This window comes from Gamsiella multidivaricata (assembly GCF_025024155.1).
Source record: "Gamsiella multidivaricata strain RSA 2152 chromosome Unknown BC939scaffold_56, whole genome shotgun sequence".
Taxonomy (NCBI): Eukaryota; Fungi; Mortierellomycota; class Mortierellomycetes; order Mortierellales; family Mortierellaceae; genus Gamsiella; species Gamsiella multidivaricata.
Genome location: NW_026251764.1, coordinates 48,224 through 67,037, shown reverse-complemented (window position 1 = coordinate 67,037; position 18,814 = coordinate 48,224). Strand labels below are relative to the sequence as shown.

At 49.4% G+C, this 18,814-nt stretch overlaps 5 protein-coding genes across 5 annotated transcripts; 3 read left to right on the top strand and 2 right to left on the bottom strand.

Moving 5' to 3' along the window:
- Nucleotides 1-59: 59 nt before the first annotated feature.
- On the top strand, nt 60-1,889 carry BC939DRAFT_505360 (guanine-1-methyltransferase-domain-containing protein; the record flags this gene model as incomplete). Its single annotated transcript, XM_051560650.1, has 4 exons — nt 60-432; nt 529-629; nt 730-1,489; nt 1,597-1,889. 4 exons carry the CDS (start codon nt 60-62, stop codon nt 1,887-1,889), a joined length of 1,527 nt encoding a protein of 508 aa, XP_051409709.1.
- A 2,327-nt stretch (nt 1,890-4,216) lies between these two features.
- Nucleotides 4,217-6,005, top strand: BC939DRAFT_399924 (cytochrome P450; the record flags this gene model as incomplete). Its single annotated transcript, XM_051552508.1, has 5 exons — nt 4,217-4,539; nt 4,665-4,995; nt 5,098-5,270; nt 5,446-5,730; nt 5,819-6,005. 5 exons carry the CDS (start codon nt 4,217-4,219, stop codon nt 6,003-6,005), a joined length of 1,299 nt encoding a protein of 432 aa, XP_051409708.1.
- BC939DRAFT_245687 (uncharacterized protein) lies at nt 5,926-11,139 on the bottom strand. The gene is made up of 5 exons (XM_051550955.1): nt 10,645-11,139; nt 9,504-10,568; nt 8,280-9,404; nt 8,062-8,178; nt 5,926-7,971 (listed from the first exon to the last, which is right to left on the bottom strand). Exons 1-5 carry the CDS (start codon nt 10,996-10,998, stop codon nt 6,118-6,120), a joined length of 4,515 nt encoding a protein of 1,504 aa, XP_051409707.1. The 5' UTR covers nt 10,999-11,139; the 3' UTR covers nt 5,926-6,117.
- A 391-nt stretch (nt 11,140-11,530) lies between these two features.
- On the top strand, nt 11,531-15,930 carry BC939DRAFT_458933 (Phosphatidylinositolglycan class N-domain-containing protein). The gene is made up of 13 exons (XM_051556670.1): nt 11,531-11,832; nt 11,963-12,169; nt 12,267-12,431; nt 12,540-12,839; nt 12,937-13,112; nt 13,221-13,543; nt 13,624-13,798; nt 13,889-14,116; nt 14,218-14,405; nt 14,501-14,630; nt 14,721-14,829; nt 14,932-15,046; nt 15,141-15,930. Exons 1-13 carry the CDS (start codon nt 11,655-11,657, stop codon nt 15,826-15,828), a joined length of 2,982 nt encoding a protein of 993 aa, XP_051409706.1. The 5' UTR covers nt 11,531-11,654; the 3' UTR covers nt 15,829-15,930.
- BC939DRAFT_458932 (kinase-like domain-containing protein) lies at nt 15,931-18,767 on the bottom strand. Its single transcript, XM_051556669.1, has 3 exons — nt 17,696-18,767; nt 17,280-17,527; nt 15,931-16,948 (listed from the first exon to the last, which is right to left on the bottom strand). Exons 1-3 carry the CDS (start codon nt 18,442-18,444, stop codon nt 16,038-16,040), a joined length of 1,908 nt encoding a protein of 635 aa, XP_051409705.1. The 5' UTR covers nt 18,445-18,767; the 3' UTR covers nt 15,931-16,037.
- Between the last annotated feature and the right edge of the window lie 47 nt (nt 18,768-18,814).

Below are 18,814 nucleotides of genomic sequence, written 5' to 3'. Positions count from 1 at the left end.
CGACTCTCATCCTCAACCCTCATTCACTGACCCGCCCACACCTACGCGAACCGAAAAGCATGGAGGTTACTGGTCAAAAGACACTGCAGGACCAAGTCTCGACAGAAGATGCTTCTGCCTTGGCGCCCACTTCACCACCAACTGAACCCTCGCCCGCCAACAACAGCACCCGCGAGGGAGAGGCCCAAAGCGCAACGCCCGAGGATACAGCAGCCTCAGCACAAGCACAAAACCCCAACTCACAGAACAACCCATTCTGGAAACCAAGAGCGCCACCCATGATCGGACCCGACGGGAAACCCCTTTCGAGGAACGCGACAAAGAAACTACTAAAACAGCAACAATTTCTGGAACGAAAGCCTATGCTGCGAGTACAGGAAAAGCTGAAGCGCAAGCAAAAGGATAAGGAGCGCCGCGAGGCTATTGAAGCTGGTGAGCCATTTGTGCTTCGCAACACACCCCATTGTTTCTGTTGAAAGATGTTTTCTAATGCGGTTGGCCGACATTGCTTTGTTCGATCTTTGATAGGGTTGATCGAGCCACCACCAAAGCGACATAAAACGGATCAGATACAGACAGGAATCACGATTGGGATCGACATGTCTTTTGATGATCTGATGCTGGAGAAGGTGAGCGCTTTTTTCCTTCGTCTGCCGATTATGCGTATATCGTCACCAATTCTTCATCATCTGTAAATCTACTCACCGATCGCATTTTTTTAACATCTAGGAGGTGAAATCGATGGTGGACCAGATCAAACGCTGCTACTCCTATAACAGGACATGCGAAAAGATCGTCCATTTGGCACTAACTTCCTTCACAGGAAAATCCAAGCAGGAGTTTAACAAACGCGCAAATGGATATGAGCTTTGGAAAAACTTCACGATCCACGAGAAGAGCCTGGAGGAGGTCTGGCCCTCAGAAGAGATCTCAGGGAAGCAGCACTTGGAGGAACTCAAACGGTTGACTGTCATTGCCTCGGCGAAATCGGAGGCGGTCAAGGCAAAGGCGTTAGCAGCGAAAACGGAGGCAGCAGGGGACAAGGGCGCACCAAAGGAGGAAGCATCGTCATTTCCAGCACATGACCCTCAGGCGCCGACCGACATTACGACACCTTCCAGCAATGAGCAACCGTATCAAACAGAGTCCTCATCGCCAGTAGTCGCAGTCCAGACACCACCGCCATCCGGTGGAAGCACACTTTCTGCATTGGATATCAAGGCTTTGGAGCAAGAGCGTTTGTTGAAGGAAGAACAGCTGGCAATGATCCCAGCGGTCAAGAAAGTGGTCTATTTGAGCGCCGATTCTCCCAACACGATTACGAAACTGGAAGAAGGGACATGTTACATTCTCGGAGGGATTGTGGACAAGAACCGATATCCGAACTTGTGTCAGAACAAAGCTGAGAAACTTGGCATCGCGACGGCGCAGCTGCCTATTGGCGAATATATCCAGATGTCGAGCCGTCGCATCTTGACTGTGAACCAAGGTAACAACAGTGTTCTCTGCTATTAGAAGGGTGAATCGAAAGTACTCAGGGATGCGCCCGTTTATCATTGTCTTGACATGCCTTTCTTTTTTCCTTTAATCGAATAGTGTTTGAGATTCTACTTCAGTTTATCGAATGCAATGACTGGAAAGAGGCGTTCCTGAAGGTGATCCCACAGCGTAAGCTGGAAGAGAAACCCAGAGTTCGCCGGAGTACGGATGCTTGGAGAGGAAACCCCACATTAAGAGGCGCTGCTGGATCATCTGCAGAGCGTAGTGTATCCAGCAGTGTGGCCAGCAGTGTCTCAGGGAATGAGAGTGACCATAATGAGGAAAATAATGCAGAGAAGGGACAAGATGGTGTAGGAAGTGGGGATCAGGACTATAGCAGCGCTCCATGAGAATGTATAGTCTTATTACACATGCGAGTATAATAAAGACAAATCGGTGTGAAAGACATCCTTTGCACCTGTAACCACATGGTGCATCCTTTTTATCTAAAAGAATCCATGTCGAATAACAAACCAGCGTCTTGGTGTCAAAATAGCGACACTTTGCTTAAGAAACTCGACTCTTCCAAATTGTTCGGCGTAGCTGGTTTTGTTGAACGAGCAGATCGGGAAACGTGGGTCGTCTCGACCCTCCTTGCAGGATGGCGGCGGATTCGGCTTGTTTCTCACCGGACTCAACCAATCTTAAACGCCTCTTTGAAGTGGACCGTGTACTAAGTGCCTGGGGTACTATGGATCTTCGAGTTGAAATATCGCATAAGAAACTGATGTCCTGGTGCCAAGGTGTCGAGACCTTGCTTAGGAAACCCCGGCCATCCTCAATCACATGGCGTATTTTATTTTGTTGACTAAAATGACCGCGAAACTCGAGCTAGTTGACAGCTTTCGGAGAATGGCTTTTATATGGATTTAGTGAGGGTGGCCCTGGATATCTGAGGCCCCGGACCCCATAGTAAACTGAAGCTCTGGAGCCAAGCCAACAGCACTTCGCTAACATAACCCAGTCCTTCTGAATCCTTTTGTGTAATCCGCTGAGAGGTTTGAGATGGTCAAGAATTTAGGCCCTCCCTCAAGAATGGGTCTTCTACGTGTCTTCCGAGCTCGATCAAACTTCAGCGACAAAACCATCAACGGTAAACGCCCATATATAGAATGCAGATGTTCTACTTTCTAAGAATTAGGGATCACATCCGGTATAGGTTAGTGGATCGAGCTTTGCTTCATATCATACGTTTTGAGTTTTCATGCATGGGTCGTATTCTCCGTCTCCTGCAGTGCACAGCACCGCACATATCGCGTTAGTGGGCTCTCTCTCCGCTCTCTGGACTTGATCGAACGGGTTATCGGAGGGTTAAGATGGTTCCTTATAGACTATAATGAACGAGGAGAGAAGCGTAGATCAAGTCAAAACAGGTGCTTTATTGTCAAACGGAGATACTCTACAAATCTATTGATATTCGCATTCGTAAGGATAGACATGGGTGCATACAATTCCAGGTACTTTTGTGAGCACAATGATCTTGTTCAGTATTAACATCTTGATGCGACGTGGGAAGTAAAGTCCAGACACTTCTCGTCTAATCATTCTTACCTCGCCATTTGGTTATACCACGAGTTCAAGGCTTAAATATGAGTGTTTGATAACGCCGACGTACAGGCAGTGGGACCCGTCTTTTTTTTAATCAGTTAGGCTGGAATGAGCCATAATCTTACCCCCAATTCTTCCGCGGCCATGCTTGTTTGTTTCCAACAATTCCTGTGCTGTTTGTTGTGCTTTCCGTTGGTGCATGCACCTGAGCATTTTCCAAACACCGAGAGTATTGATAAAAGGATAGATTCTATTGGATCGCGTCCTATAGTTTTTTGTGTCCAAGTGCCAAAATTGACATTCGGAAATGATGTTGTCCATGCTGGCAGCCTGCATTCGGCCAAATTTTGGATACAAACAGTTCTTGCTGCTGTTGTTGCTCTCGAGTCAAGATTGTTCTGGTTGTCAAGTAGAGGCAACGAAGAGTGTGCATCCACGCCCAAAGGCACTGAGGAAACACGCGTCTGTCCATCCAGTTTTATTATCATATATTTCTGCGCGAGTGTGAAAATAGGGTACATGCGCTAGGAAGTCGGCCACATGAAAGATGAGTTTTTTTTTGCATTTAGTGGAGGGGAGTACAAGGCTCATGGCCCTGGTTCTGTGGCCTAATGTACGGCTTCAGTACAGTACCTTGCCACTTTTCCATTTTCTATTAATGCTCTCATTTGTTTGTGGTCGATAAAAACCTCTGGCGCTCTTCTTGGAATTGACATAGTTGTCTGTACCCATCCTCCAACTTCTCTTTCCGTCTTTCACCCTCCACTTTTCATCCTTAACTCATCCTTCTTCAGCTCCGGCCTTTTCTCCTCGCACTTCTAAACCGCACACCACGACAAGAATGGCGGCAGTAACACAGATATTCCACCAGCTGCTTCAACATGCAACCCGTTCCAACAACTTGAAGCTCCTTGCTACACTCGGGGCCATCATCCTCTACAAATACCGCTCCCATGCTCTCGGAACTCGCCGTCGCTCTGACCTGAAGCAACCCAATGGTGCCGTTCCTCTGCTGGGCCATATGCCCCTAATCCTCTCTATTCCCGGCACAAAGCTCTACGACTTCTTTCTGGAACAGAACGTCAAGCTGGGTCCAACCTGGTCGATCTCACTACCGATGATTGGTCGCATGATCCAGGGTGATACGCCCGAGAACCTGGAGCATGTCCTCAAGACCAATTTCTGGGCCTACGAGAAGGGTCCTACGTTCAAAGGTGCCCTGGGCGATTTGTTTGGAGACGGTATCTTTGTGGCGGATGGACATGACTGGAAATTTCAGCGCAAGCTGGCGAGTCATATCTTCAACGTGAAGGCTTTCCGAGAGTACACGAGTGATGTGTTTGTGATTGAGGGTCAGCGTGTGGTAGATTATTTGACCAAGGCGGCGGATGAGGGCACGGTTGTGGATCTACACGAGCTGTTCCTCAAGTTCACTCTGGATAGTTTTGGAACGTAAGTAAAAATAGCCTTCGACTATGTACTCTACGGGTTATTTCCCCTCCTGCCGTTGCATAGCCCCTCTTTTATAGCACATGAAGGCGACCTGGACTAACACAGCCACCTTTAACTTTATCCAGAATCTCGTTCGGAAAGAGCTTTGGCTGCCTCGAGAGCATGGACGAGAAGGTCGACTTTGCGGTCTCTTTTGACGACCTGACCGCGACCTGCTCCGACCGTCTGCTTGACCCACTCTGGAAGATACGCGAGTCCTTGACGGGCGTTCACAAGAAGGCGATGTACGACAAAGACTTGATTGGCAAGCATGCGCTTGCCATTATTGAGAAGCGTCGTCGTGAGGGTTATCATGCCGAGAAAAAGGATCTTTTGCAGTTGTTTATGGAGGTCCGGGACGAGAATGGCCAGCCTCTTACGGACGATTACATAGCCTCAATTATCCTCAACGCCACGGTAAGATGGAGAAGCTTAATGTCGGTTACCAAAAAGAGAAGAAAAAAAATGAAAGAAAATGCTGATGTTGACAACTTCTTGCCATGGCTGTGATCGATATAGATTGCAGGACGCGATACGACGGCTCAAGCGCTTTCGTGGATGTTCTACCTCCTGAACCGCGATGGTTCTAATCCCGAGGACAAGACCCAGCTTTTTGAAGAGGTCGACAACGTTCTGCAGGGTGGCATCCCCAGCTACGAGACCTACAAGCAACTCAAGTTTGCTGAAGCATGGTAAGGCTCACAAACACCCGAACGATTCGTTTATTATGGTCTTCTTAATGCTAGTGCCGGATACGATTTTCTAACGCGGTTATCTCTGTCTCCCTTTTTTTTTCTGTAAAACGACAGCTTTCACGAGAGTAGGTGCTTGACAAAAGATGCCGAATACTCGCCGCTTATTGGCCAGGTCCAGAGCTCTAACAAACAACCTCCCATCTATACCCGTCCAACTAGGTCTCCGTTTGTACCCATCCGTCCCCCGAAACATGAAGCAATGTGTTCAGGACGACGTGCTGCCCGACGGCACCCGGATCTACAAGGGCGAATGGTTCACATGGAGCTCCTATGTCATGGGCCGGAGCGAACTCATCTGGGGTCCTGATGCCAAGGAGTACAAACCCTCACGTTGGATCAATTCTGAAAAGCCCTCTCAAGGAAAGTTTAGTTCGTTCCATGCAGGTCCACGAGTCTGGTAAGTTGAAATGAGTACGGTTCTTTGCGGAGTAAAGCCATGAAAATAGCCTTTCTAATGTGTTTGCATGCTTGGAATATAATCGTAGCATTGGGCAGCAGTTTGCGACCATCGAGGCTATGACAATCATCGCCATGATCCTGTCCAAGCTCGATATCACTCTGGTAAACCCCTCTAAAGTCCCACCATACGGCGTCTCCTTGACCATGCCCATGCTGGAAGGTCTGCCCGTCAGAATTAAGAGACGCCAGACTTCATTCTCAAAAGAAGAGTGAATGGCCAATTCTACGTTTGCAACATACTATCTTTAGCATCTCGGCACCTTCATTAAAAATATAGTGTTACAAAGAGCTCCAGTTCTGACGAAACAGCTGTTCAATCCCATGCTTATGATCCCGCCTTACGCGACACCTGTGGAGACCTTTCGTCGTCACCATCTCCTCCCTTGTCTTCTGCAAAACCTGCCTCGGCACTTTCTCGCCGACCATAGCTCATACGTCTTGCAGGTATAACCTGATCATCCGGTTGCGGTGGTTTCCTGCTCTTTTTCCGTCTGTCTGAAACCCCCTGCCCCTGCGGCACCACCGCAGAATCGTCATCCGCCTGGGCGCCGTCGTCATCTGCGCCGTCTTCATCTAGACCTCTCCTATTACTATTATGCGAGAACAAAAACGATGGCTCTGGTCGAGAGAGTGTCTCCCTCGGGGACGGCGAGTTCTCGGAGCCAACGTCAAGTCCCAGGCCCACTCCCAGTCCAAGGGCGTCACTCGCACTATGGCTTCTAGTCTGACTCGTATTGGAGTATTCCTGCAACCGGAAGACGTTGTGGGAACTTCTATGCCTGGATTTCAATGGTGGATCCCGACTGAGTCGCGGACGTTCCATCGCCAATTTCTTGAGAGTAGCCACCACGTTTCCTTCACTGGCTTCGTTGACCGTCTGTTCATCCCTCTGAGTATCCAAAGGTTGGTCGATTTCGTCGTCCTTATGCTTCAAAAGCACTTCTCCTTCCCCGTGCTGCCTATCCCAATCTCCAAGTGCTCCTGGGGGCTGAATAAGATTTCGACTGCATGCGATACTCTCCGAAGCCGAGTCCAAGACAGAGTCGGAGACAAATCCCAGATCCTCTTCAAATTCGCTGCGGGTGGGTATCTCCGGGGTCTTGATCAATGATTCCACCACAAAGTCACTGCTTTCCTGACTCGCACGGCTCTCATTCTCCTGCGGTTGAGCAGGGTCGTTAGTTGGATCCAAGCTGTTGATAGCATTGTCATCGGACGAATGGTGTGCTGTCTCTGGGCTATAAGATTCTATCATCGAGAGTGAAGCGGTCGTGTCCACCCTCAAGGAGGACAGTGGTCGGGATAATATCGCCTGATTGCCATGGTAGTGCGGCTGATGATTGTAAAATCCTGCAGATAGCCTCCTGATCGCAGGGCTTGTAGGTATGGATCCTGGACTGAACGGGCTTTTGCGCCCGACATTCATATCCCGTGACATGTAAGCGACGTCTGCATCCGAGAGCTGTCCGTCATCATGTACACTGGACGGCCCTTGGAATACAGGTGAATCTGGCCTGTAGTCGTTAGGGAATGATGGCCGCTGTGATGAACTGCTGTTGTTCGGGTGCAAGAAAAGTCGACTTGGTCCATAGCTGTTCTTCGGCGTCGGGTAAGGAGTACGCGAGACCGTGAATCGATCGAGCGGTGGGTCTGACGGCGGGTTCATATCGGGTGATGTGACTGGGCGCATGGAGGAGCTCAATTCTGAACCAGGATGTGGCAAGCCATTCTCTCTAGAATAAGACCTGTCACTAGTATTCTCGTTCTGAAGTGAAGTGCCTGAGTCCGGTAGGAAAGAATCCTTAGACTCGCACTCGTCCAAGAGCCTGGACTGGGCAGCATGATTTGGATCAGGTGTCAGTGGTGACATTGGTGAAATCAGTGGGGTCAGTTTGGTGCCCTTGCCCATGAAATTGTCTCGTCGTTCACCCGCGCGTTGGAAGAGAAGCGATTTTTGGTCAAACTGACTGAGGCCCTCGACGGACCCAATCCTGACGGAGGAAGCAATATCATTCGGTTGTCCTTGGCGTCTGTGTCCTGAGATAGCCCGGAGTTTCTCACCTAGGGGAGAATGCTGGATGGCATAATGCATAGTGGTGCTCCTCGTGATGGCAATAGAGGCAATAATCGAGAAAATAGTGATGGCGCCAACGACAAAGAGCTGACGCTGGAACATGATCTAGAAAAGAAAAAGATGGTCAGTTAGCATAAACTCTCAACTCTTGTAGTCGAAAAGTTCGCAGGGGTGAACATGCAAGTCGTCAAATACCTGTGCTCCAAGAAGATGAACTTGAGATGATAAGTTGATAAAATCCTGGCGACGCTTCTCTCCATCCACCTCCACATGTGCCCTGTAACTATATGCCAGTTGATCGTATTTCCGTCCCTAAGAACATAGCATGGGCGTGAAAACAAGGTAAGGAGTAACGGTATTAGAATAGCGTTAAGATGCATGGGTGTACTCGCATAGCAGTGTAGCTGTCTCACCAGAGTTTCAAGGCGACGGGTTGCTTCGTTCAGATGGCTCACTAGCTGATTAATCTTTTGTTCACTCGATTCCAGAACGTCGTTGTAGATGTTGCTCTGCTCCTCCAGATATTGATACGACAGGGAAGAGTTGAGTTCCAGCACCTTGAGACGATTAACAATGTTCTTATAAACGCTCTCCTGAGAAGAGTGCTGTGGAGATGGAAATGGAGACGACTGTGAAGATGCTTCTCCTGCAGAGGAGGCTCCACCGGTGGTTGTTCCTACACCAGCTGAGACTGGTTTCGACGCGCCTGGCGGCCTTGGGAGCTGTCCCGGTCTAGCCTTGGGTGATAGCATCACCATACCTAGGCCCGCGTTCTTCCGGCCTGCGTCGTCCTGCATCGAGGCTGGAGATGTCGAAGCCGGCGGCGGCAAAACTCCCGTCGGCAGGGAGTGCTCTGTGGATGTTGTGGTTGTCTCCTCGAATGACTTTAGGATAGTATCCGATGGCACGGCATGGCCCGCAGCCGACTCCTCCCAGTGAGTGAGTGGATCTTCTGTCCCAGTACCAGATCCTTCTTGAAACATGAGGGGAGGATAATCCGTCACTGGATGGTCCAGGTAAGGATGCTCTTCGCCAGGTTCTTTATTGGCTCCATGATCGTCATGCTCCTTATCCTGAGGAAATGTAGTGTGGGAGTCAAGGCTTGTCTCTGTAGGGGTTACCGAGTCGCCAGTCGTTGTAGACGTTTCGAGCTCCCTTAAAGTCGTTGCGGTTTCCATTTTCTCATTATGCGTTGCATGATGACTTTCTTCGATCACAGTTTCCTGGGTAGGCACTGCGACGCCGGTCCTTGTTGCCTCAGTGGAGCTGGATCCTTCTGCCTCAACTACTTCTGTCTCGTCTGTATCATCCGCATCATCAGCTTCTGCAGCTGATTGCCTTGCCTTCTCCAGCGCAGCCAATCGCTTTTCCTCTTCCGCCTGCCTTTTTTCCTCTTCTTCTTCTTGCTTAAGTTGCTCCAGGGCTGTGGCACCATAAACACGTAGGAGGGTGACGGGACAGTAGTATTCGTTGCCGTAGTGGCTCAAAAAGTCGAATCGGATATACGTGGCCAATTGTGGCACAGATGGCTTGAACACCTGGAGAGACGATAAAGAAAGTTTGGAGCTGAGCATTGGTCATTCTAAAAGCAGTATATAAAAAGGTAGTGCCTGATATTTTCCTAATATGCATCATACCTGGGCATCTCTGGTATTTCTGGCTTGAAAATGTCCAAGGATGCTCCAGCCGTCGTCTCTTGGCGGATATCGATTGACAGAGACGACAAAGTCCTTGAAGGTAGAGGAGAAAAACTCGTAGTTGCCGAGAACAAATGTGTCGACCAGAATCTCCTCACACAACTCCACGACAAAGAACTTGTCCTTGGTGGAGCATTTGTTCAACATGTAATTGTCCTTGCCCTCGTTCAAAATTGCCATGATACTCGTCGCGTCTTTGCTAGCCTTGACCACACTTGCGGCACAGGTGGCCGAGGCATGGTTGAACCGGTCCTTCGGATCCTTTGCGTACTCAGATTTGATCCACTCCTTGTCCTTGCTAGCATCTCGTTTCAGATCTGGACCGTTTCCGAGCTGATCTGATGGGTGTAGAAACCGATCGTCTCCGCCCTTTCCACTGCCGCTTCCGTTGTCCATGTTCGGGAAGACAAAGCCCAGCTCGTCTTCTCCACCGATGGCGACATCGACAGCGTTCTCCTGATAAGGCTTTCGTTTCCGCAACTTGCGTTCATTGGGATCTGCTGGCTTCTTCTTTTCGAGAACCTGTTTACGCCATTGCTCGTATGAAGGTATGTGTCGCTCAGTCTGATGTTGACTTGTCGGCGTTGGTGTTGCTGAAGTTGCGGTTGAGACAGCTATTGTTGAAGAAGGGTGGTGGATCGAGGCCACTGGAGGCTCTGATAGCGTCGAGGTAGAGCTGTTGATGACTATGTTCACATGTGCAGCATCTGATGTTATGGGTGCCTGGTTGGTGTCGACTCCATTAGGTATTGAATGTGAATCATAGATTTGCATTACTGTTGAAGCTCCCTGGTTCTGCGGATACACTACAACGGTTGAACTGACAATTGTTGGGCCTGAAACTGGTTGGTTGGTCGGGCTGGCCTGGTGATCAGGATTATTGTCTGTAGCGCCTGGTGCACTAACGCCCATCGCTCGTGTCTCGTCGTCGTTTTGATTTGCCGATCCAGCATCTGAGATGATAATGTGATGGCCATCGTTCTTGCCACTCTCAGGCTCTAAGGACTATCAAAGTAGTCATGGTAGTGGTTAGCATCGGCCGAGCTCGGCAGTTGACAAATTGTGCATTTTTACCGCTTACCATGAAATGTCTGCTTCCTTCTCCAAGAAGACCGGGCTGGACTCTGTCATGAAGACAGAATGGATATGGATGGCTAGAGCATTGCTGATAGTGGTCAAGTGCTGCGGGGTTGTCCTGTTGAAGACAGACACAGGTGGTCTGGTGGAGGTGTTCCTGTCGAGAGAGGGAGTAACGAGTATTGGTGTTGGAATGAGTGTCGAATTGAGTGTTGCTATCAGAATCAGGGTTGTTCTGGTTGTTATTGTCGCTGTGTTGCTCGACGTGGAAGAAGGCGTGGACTTGAACGAGGAGGGCACAGAGGACAAGGAGGGCTGTTGGCCAGTGTCTTCTCTTCCAGGACCATGCAGCTGCCATGCGGTGTGTGAAGAGGATTCGCGGAGGAGAAGTGTTCACTGTTATTTTGATGAAATTCGAATGAAGAAAAGGAATGCAAACAAGAAGGGGTTCAAGAAAGGAAGTAGAGAATGAAGCAGAAGAGGAAGGCTGATTCGTGGCAACAGATGACCTGGGAAAAAAAAGGTTATTTTACAGTGGTAGCGCATGTCCCAATCATACTGCTTTCTCCACATTGTATATTGGTTCATTCCTTCGGTGGTCCTCAGCTCAAGGGACGAGCGATTTGACAAAACCTGACATTGGAGACCACCAAGGCAGCCTTAACGGAAACGCCCCAGTGATTGAAAGGTGCAGCTTGGTGATGTTCATGGATACTAGCTAGACTCCAACAGCGGAAACTAAGTGATGTTTATGGCGAAATGATAGGCATACGATAACGATCCAATCATGCCAATGGGAGCGCATTGGACCAGCACATATTTTCTTTTATTGAATGCTCGTCCCTTGACGTGGTGAACATGTAGCACAGAAAAATTGAATGACGGCCCTGATCGCACACTCGAATTCATCCACTCACTCCTCCCCTCCACTCCGCCATCACTTTGCACTCCTTCCCTTCCTTACACCGAACCTCGTTGCGATCTCGACCTGACCCGACCTGAACTTCAACAACCATGGCACTCCTGCCCTCAAAGCTCACCAGCGCATGGCTGCTCATCCTTGGAGTTCTCTTCCATGTCACCTATATCTGCTCCATCTTTGACATCTACTTCACCTCCCCTCTGGTCCATGGCATGGACCAGCATCGCGTCAACCAGCCTGCCCCTGCAAAGCGTCTTGTTCTCTTTGTCGGTAAGCATCCTCTCTTCCTCCCTCGCGACTCAAACATCAGTAGCTAAGCTTAACCTGACTTTTCGTCGGTTGATCTGCATGCCAGTGCACGCCTCTAATCAATACCGAATCTGTGTCTCGTTCTAAATAGCCGATGGTCTTCGCGCGGACAAACTTTACCAGTTCCATCCAGATCCAGAGACGAGCGAGCTAGTGACAAAAGCCCCCTTCCTGCGACATATCATTGAGAACGAGGGTACATGGGGCGTGTCCCATACGCGTGTCCCCACAGAGTCGCGTCCTGGTCACGTCGCCATCATTGCCGGTTTCTACGAGGATGTCAGTGCGGTTACTAAAGGTTTGTGCAAGCAGAGGACGTCATCATCATCGATCCAGGGAGTAGAAACTTGCCTGCTTACACACATCTGTACGCAACGATGTTATTGCATTCATAGGCTGGCAGATGAACCCAGTTAACTTTGATTCGGTTTTTAATCAGAGCGAACACACCTGGTCATTTGGATCGCCCGATATTCTACCCATGTTTGCCCATGGAGCATCCGATCCAGACAGAATCGACACCATCATGTACCCAGCAGAGCACGAAGACTTTGGCGCAGGCACGTAAACCATCGGAATTTTGGTTTGCTGTGGTTGCAGCTCGCCAGTTAATGACCTCGGCCCTAATATCTTGGAATCTCTATCACCCCTCATTCCTATCCTCATAGGCGATGCTAGCGTCCTGGATACCTGGGTCTTTGAAAAGTTCACCCAATTGTTCGAGCAGGCAGCCACGGATGCGGAACTGCGCAAGAAGCTGCACTCGGACAAAATTGTGTTCTTCCTGCATCTCCTCGGTCTGGACACAAATGGCCACTCTCACCTCCCCACTTCGGAGTTCTACATCAACAACATCAAAATCGTGGATGAGGGCATCAAAAAAGTCACGGAGCAGTTGCGCGACTTCTATGGCGACGATGGCAAAACTGCCTATGTGTTCACTGCTGACCATGGCATGGGCAACCGCGGTAAGTCATATTCAGTAGGGAAAAACGTTAAGCCAGGATTGTTTTGAGAGATGAATAATAGCTCTCATCATATTTATATCTTTTTTTTTGTGTTCAGGTGCCCACGGAGATGGCCATCCTGACAACACTAGGACGCCCATTGTCGCCTGGGGAGCGGGAATTCAAGGCCCTAACAAGATCAACCCTCAGGGCCACGACGAGTTCTCTGCGGACTGGAGTTTGGATGGGTACAGCAGAAACGACGTGAAGCAGGCAGATATTGCACCCCTCATGGTAAGATGCACGAAGCCACTGCGTTCTCGACACATATTCTAGCACAGAAATGTGAATCTGCACTAGCAAGGCTAATAGAACCTTTTTTTTTATTGCATATTGAACTAGGCCTCACTCATTGGAATCAACTATCCTGTCAATTCTGTTGGAGAGCTCCCCTTACCTTATCTGGACGCGTCTGATTCGTTCAGAGCAGCGTCCACGTTCACGAATACCCTTCAAATTCTGGAACAGTACCATGTCAAGCAGGAGCAAAAGCGCCGCACGGAGATCTTTTTCAAGCCGTTCCCTGGACTGACTGGCGAGCATTCGCCCGAGGCTGTCAAGGCGCAGGTGCAGGCCCTTATCGATAATGGGAAGTACAAAGAGGCTGAGGCCGAGTGTGCGGTTGTCCGTAACCTCTGCCTGGAGGGTCTTCGTTATCTTCAGACGTAAGTCCTGAGTTATGGAGAAGAGAACTTAATTCTTCCATGGCATGTGTATTAACTGGGCGGAATATTCATTTTTATAGTTACGACTGGCTGTTCCTTCGCTCAGTTGTATCTGCAGGATATCTTGGGTGGATCGTCTTCAGCTTGAACTTCATCCTCAGGACATTTGTTAGCGCCAGCGATTCCCGCGCATTGGGATCTACCAGAACCCAAAGAGCCAACAGGCATGTTGCATCGCCGGATGAAAACCAGTTGGTAAATATTACCCTTTTGATGCACATATACCCTGCTTATCGTCCGTAGGGCATCCATGATAACACCGTTTTTAATCCGTGCTGGAAATAGATCGACATCTTAGCAATAGTTGTTTTTGTAGTTTTCGCCATCGTTCTCATCATCAAGCAATCGCCAGCATTGTACTATGCCTATGTGGCATTTCCCGTCTACTTCTGGAGTCGCGTGTTGGTGGACCGTAATGAGCTCCTGGCAGCTATTTCCAAGACCACCCAGGATTATGGATGGATCAAGACTCTCGGCTCCGTGTTGGGATACATCATCGCTCTAGAGATCTTGGTAGGTAGCTTGTTGTTTCTGAAGCTTCATGCACGTAGTTGAGCAAGTAGGTGCTGTTTGCTAATACCTGTATTTTCCTTTGTTTCGTTCTACCTCTTTAGGTCTATAGTTACTTTAACAGAGCGATTCTGTCAGTATGCTTCCTGTTTTTGGCTCTTTGGCCTGTCTTTTTGCCTGGCAGCATCCAGCGCAACAACACGGTTCTCATGGCATCATGGTCGCTCTCATGCTTGGGAACAAGCATCTTTACTCTTCTTCCCGTAGAAATGGGCGAGGACAAAGCTCTGATGTAAGCGAACCGGCCATGATGGATTCAAACTATGCCGTCTGTAGATATGCGGCCGTTAGCGTTGGCTAACATATTTCATTTGATCCGGATTCTAGTATTGCAGGAGGTTTGCTTCTGACTGTCAGTGGAGTTTTCGCAGTGCTGATTGTCCCTGGCGCGACCGCCGGGACCGACACGGAGCAGCAGGATGGTGGCAAAACCGCCAAATCTGTCATGATGTTCCAGGTACGGATATGAATCGAGTCTGTTGCACTTGCGCTCCAAACAAATCCGCCAATAAGAATGCTAACATATAATTTTCTCCGTATGCTGTAGACTGGTCTTATTGCTTTCTCGACAATCATTGTAAACGATACGGTCAAGAGTCTTGCTGCACATGAGGGATTGCCATTGTTGAACCAAACGCTTAGCTGGCTCATTTTGTGTATGTGCTCAATGCGGAATACTGGCGCGTGGCGTTAACGGCAGTACTTTTGGATAGAATCAAAGCTGACAAATTCTCTTGCTATTTGTTCGCTACTATTAGTTATCACGGGCAGTATTCCTTTTGTCTACGGTGCCCGCTCAGGCCAACACTACCTTCTGCGTATGGTCATCATCTACTTGTCCTTCGCTCCCATCTTTATCCTTCTGAGCATCTCGTAAGTGCTATATCTGTCTTGTATAACATCGTCTTATTATCTGGTATTGGAGGGCTGCTTCTGACACAGGTTTGCTATATCCCACTGTCTTTAGATATGAGTCCATTTTCTACTTCTTCCTCTCAACGACACTTCTGTCATGGCTCATGTTGGAGAGAAAGATTTACTCTGCACGCGAAATGCAACCTCTTTCCGATACACTCTACTCTGAAAAGCGGACGTTGGCCGCGTCTTCATCTTTCCCTTCGTCCTCCACAGGTGCCAACGGATCTAATGCAAGTCAAGTAGTAACGATTGACTACCCCACGCGTGGACTTGGACCCAAGGATGCCCGTCCAGCGATCTTCTTCCTCTTTTTTATCAACGTCGCCTTCTTTGGCACCGGCAATGTTGCTTCGCTGGCGTCGTTCTCGCTCCAGTCTGTGTTTCGGTTGACGACAGTCTTCAATCCCTTCTTCATGGGTGCGCTTCTGATCGTTAAGATTCTGATACCGTTCTTTCTGGTGTCCTCAATCTTTCGCGTGCTGGGTCGATCGCTCGATCTGCCGCCATTTTCGCTCTTCCTGCTGGGACTTGCAACAACGGATGTGATGACGCTCAACTTCTTCTACCTTGTACGGGATGATGGATCTTGGCTAGAGATAGGAACGAGTATCAGCCATTTCTGTATCTCGTCCTTGATGGTCCTTTTTACCATCTTGTTGTTTGCCTTGAGCGATCTCCTTGTCGGACAGGTCTTGGTCCCTGTCGTTGGTGAGGGTCGGCGAAAGAAGAGGAGTTAGTGACAATGCGTGCTTCTTTGGTTACATTTACGATAGAACAGCACCTAATCCACATTTGCCCATAGAATCTTTAAACCATGTTTTCCATTTCTCAATTTGACATATTTATTCTCATGATCCTGTCGTAAATCGATATGCATCGATATGACTGATATCTGATGCCTCCATTGTACTCCCGATGTGGTCCTCTCATGGCTAACCATGCAGAGTCAATGGTCATCCAAATATCCGAGCGACGGGAGATGCGAGGTGGAGATGTAACTGAAGTCCTGGAAATGATGATGGTCAGGTGAGCTGGATCGAGTCTTGGCCATAGGAATGCCTCCTACATGGCGATTGTCGTGACCGTTCAGGGCCGCAACAAAGCCTGCCGATGATGCCGAGGATGGCGCGGTCAGGTAGCGAGACGGGGTATGATGGCCAGATCCCGGGATAGCGGTACCATCCTCGGCCTCGCCATTGATGTGCACAGAGCTATAGGTAAAGATCGGTGACTCCTGAACAGGCATCAACGTGAACTCCGAATTAAAGTTCTCAACACTCTCGGGATCCGACAGAAAAGGAACAATAGGTGGCTCGAGTTCGCGCAGAGCCAAGAGCTTCCAGTTGATCTTGCGGAAGAATCGGTGGTTCTTGATGTTCTCAATTCCCTTGGGTCCATTTCCCAACCTGGCCGAAGGCGTGCGCTTCAGCAGCTTTGTCAACAGATCCTTCGCATCCGAGGACAGATAGTAGGGCAGGTTCAGCTTCTTGTTCAGAATCGCATCCATGGTCTTCTTGCGATTGTTGGCCACAAATGGCGGCGATCCTGTCAGCATGTCGTGGATCACAATGCCCAGCGACCACCAGTCGACTGTGCGGTCGTACTGAGCCCTCTCCGAAATCACTTCTGGTGCCATGTACTCAATCGTTCCACAGACAGTGTTCGTGCGACCATCCGAGTTCTCGAGCGGGACTTTGGACAGACCAAAGTCCGTGAGAACAATGTCCCCATGCGCATTCAGCATGATGTTCTCGGGTTTGAGGTCCCTGTAGATGATACCGAGCGAGTGCAGGTGCTCTAGGGCAAGCACGAGCTGCGCCGCGTAGAATGCAGTAATTTCTTCAGAGAACATGCGCTCTAGGTCATCACAGAAAGATACGAAAGGAAGTGTTAGTCAGGGACAACAATGAATTGCTAGAGACGTAGCGCTATTTGCTTCCTCCCCCAACGTTGCATTTCGCTACTTCCATGGCAATTGGATCAGCCAAGCAAGAAGTAGAGCTCCACATCATATTTGTATGTGGACTCTATCGTGAGGCGAGAATGAGCCCTTCCATCCCAAATGTAATTAAAGTTGCAAGGGGCGAAATGCGAATAGAACTACAAAGCAACTATAATGACGATGGCGACGATGGGGTAGAGTGGGGAAAAGGAACCAGAAAGGGGTGCATGCTTCGTAATACATCACCTGTGGCAAGATGCGTGAAGAGCTCTCCTCCGCTAGCGTACTCCAGGATCAGGTACAAGCGATGATCAGTCTGGAAAGCGTAGTGTAGCTTGACGATAAACGGGTGCCGAATGGCCTCGAGGATTTTGCGCTCGGACATAGTGCACTCCGTGTCCTTGGCATGGACGATAATGGATGCCTTCTTGAGGACCTTCATCGCATACAGCGCATTGGTGCAGATGTGTCGAACTAGATACACCTTGCCATACCTAGAGAATCAGCATGAACATCAATAGCAGGTACTGATCAGTCTGTGCTTTTTTTTTTCTTGCTCCACAACCTCTATTCCCAAAAGTGATTCATGGAATCGTCATCCATGTGCATTTGGAGTGCAGTACAAGCTCAGTTTATGAGCAATATATCGAAAAGGCACTTACGCTCCACGCCCAATGACTTTCAGGAACTTGAAATCATCTGGCGTCATCTTGTGCTTTGGTCGGCGGGGTCCTGCAAGAGGAGACACATTCGCAGACCTGCCTCCCGGCTGCCCATTTGCCAAACGACCCGCCGACAGCTGTCCTGGACGAGGCGACTGGCCTCGACTGTCGGTCGTCTGAGGAGCATGCGCATCAAAATCTTGATCAATCTTAACCTCGTACTCGACCTGCTCTGTCTCGTTGTCGCTGCACTGAGCGCTCGTGCCTGTAGAGCCCGGGCTGCGGTGGTCATTACCGACATTAGAGGTGGCAGGAGCACCGTTGGCCTGCTGCGATCGACTTGTGAGAAAGGTCGACTCTGGCGTCATGGCCTGCTCTCGATCCACCTGGTGGAAAAACGCCGGCAGGTGCTTGCTAGACGAATTGTTATTGGCCTGATACAATCCGAGGCTTGGATAAGGGGACGGACAGATGGCGGCCGTCAATCCTTCAGCAGTGGTCAGTGCTGCAGTCGCACTTGCTTTCCCGGCTGCTATAGCGAATGCTGGAGCGATGGGGCGGGGTGCAAAGACAGGACAGGGCGCGCCATTGTTGGTGAGTGTCAGTCCAGCGCTGGTGTTTTTGTTTGAATTCACTCGGAGGTTGGGAAGTGCCTCCTGAGGCACATCGAGGCCTTGGACAGAGTCAACGGAAAGGGCGCGCTCCCTGAGTTTGGGATGGTCGTCATGGTCAAAGGAAAAGACATCCATCTTGGCTGACTGGACTCAAATAGGGGATTAAAAGGAAGGGTAAGAGGTAATGGTAGGTGGAGGAGTGCTGCTGTTCTCGGAGGTTGGGGTTTACTTGTCCGAGAGCAGAAGGCGAGTGTCAGGATATGGGGTCTGGCAGAGTGGGGTGAGGAATGGAACGACGATGGTGATGCAACACTGGTCAGGGTATAACATTGGGGACTGGGAGAGGGAGGTAGAGGTGGACGAAAGATGAGGATTAAGAACAAGAAGAGAAGCAAAAACAAAACAACAGAGCGAATTAAGTTTTTTCACACTTCATTCAATGTCAGCTTGTTTTTTTTTGCGGGGAACTATTCATTCGCTATGATATACACATAGATGGAGGCTC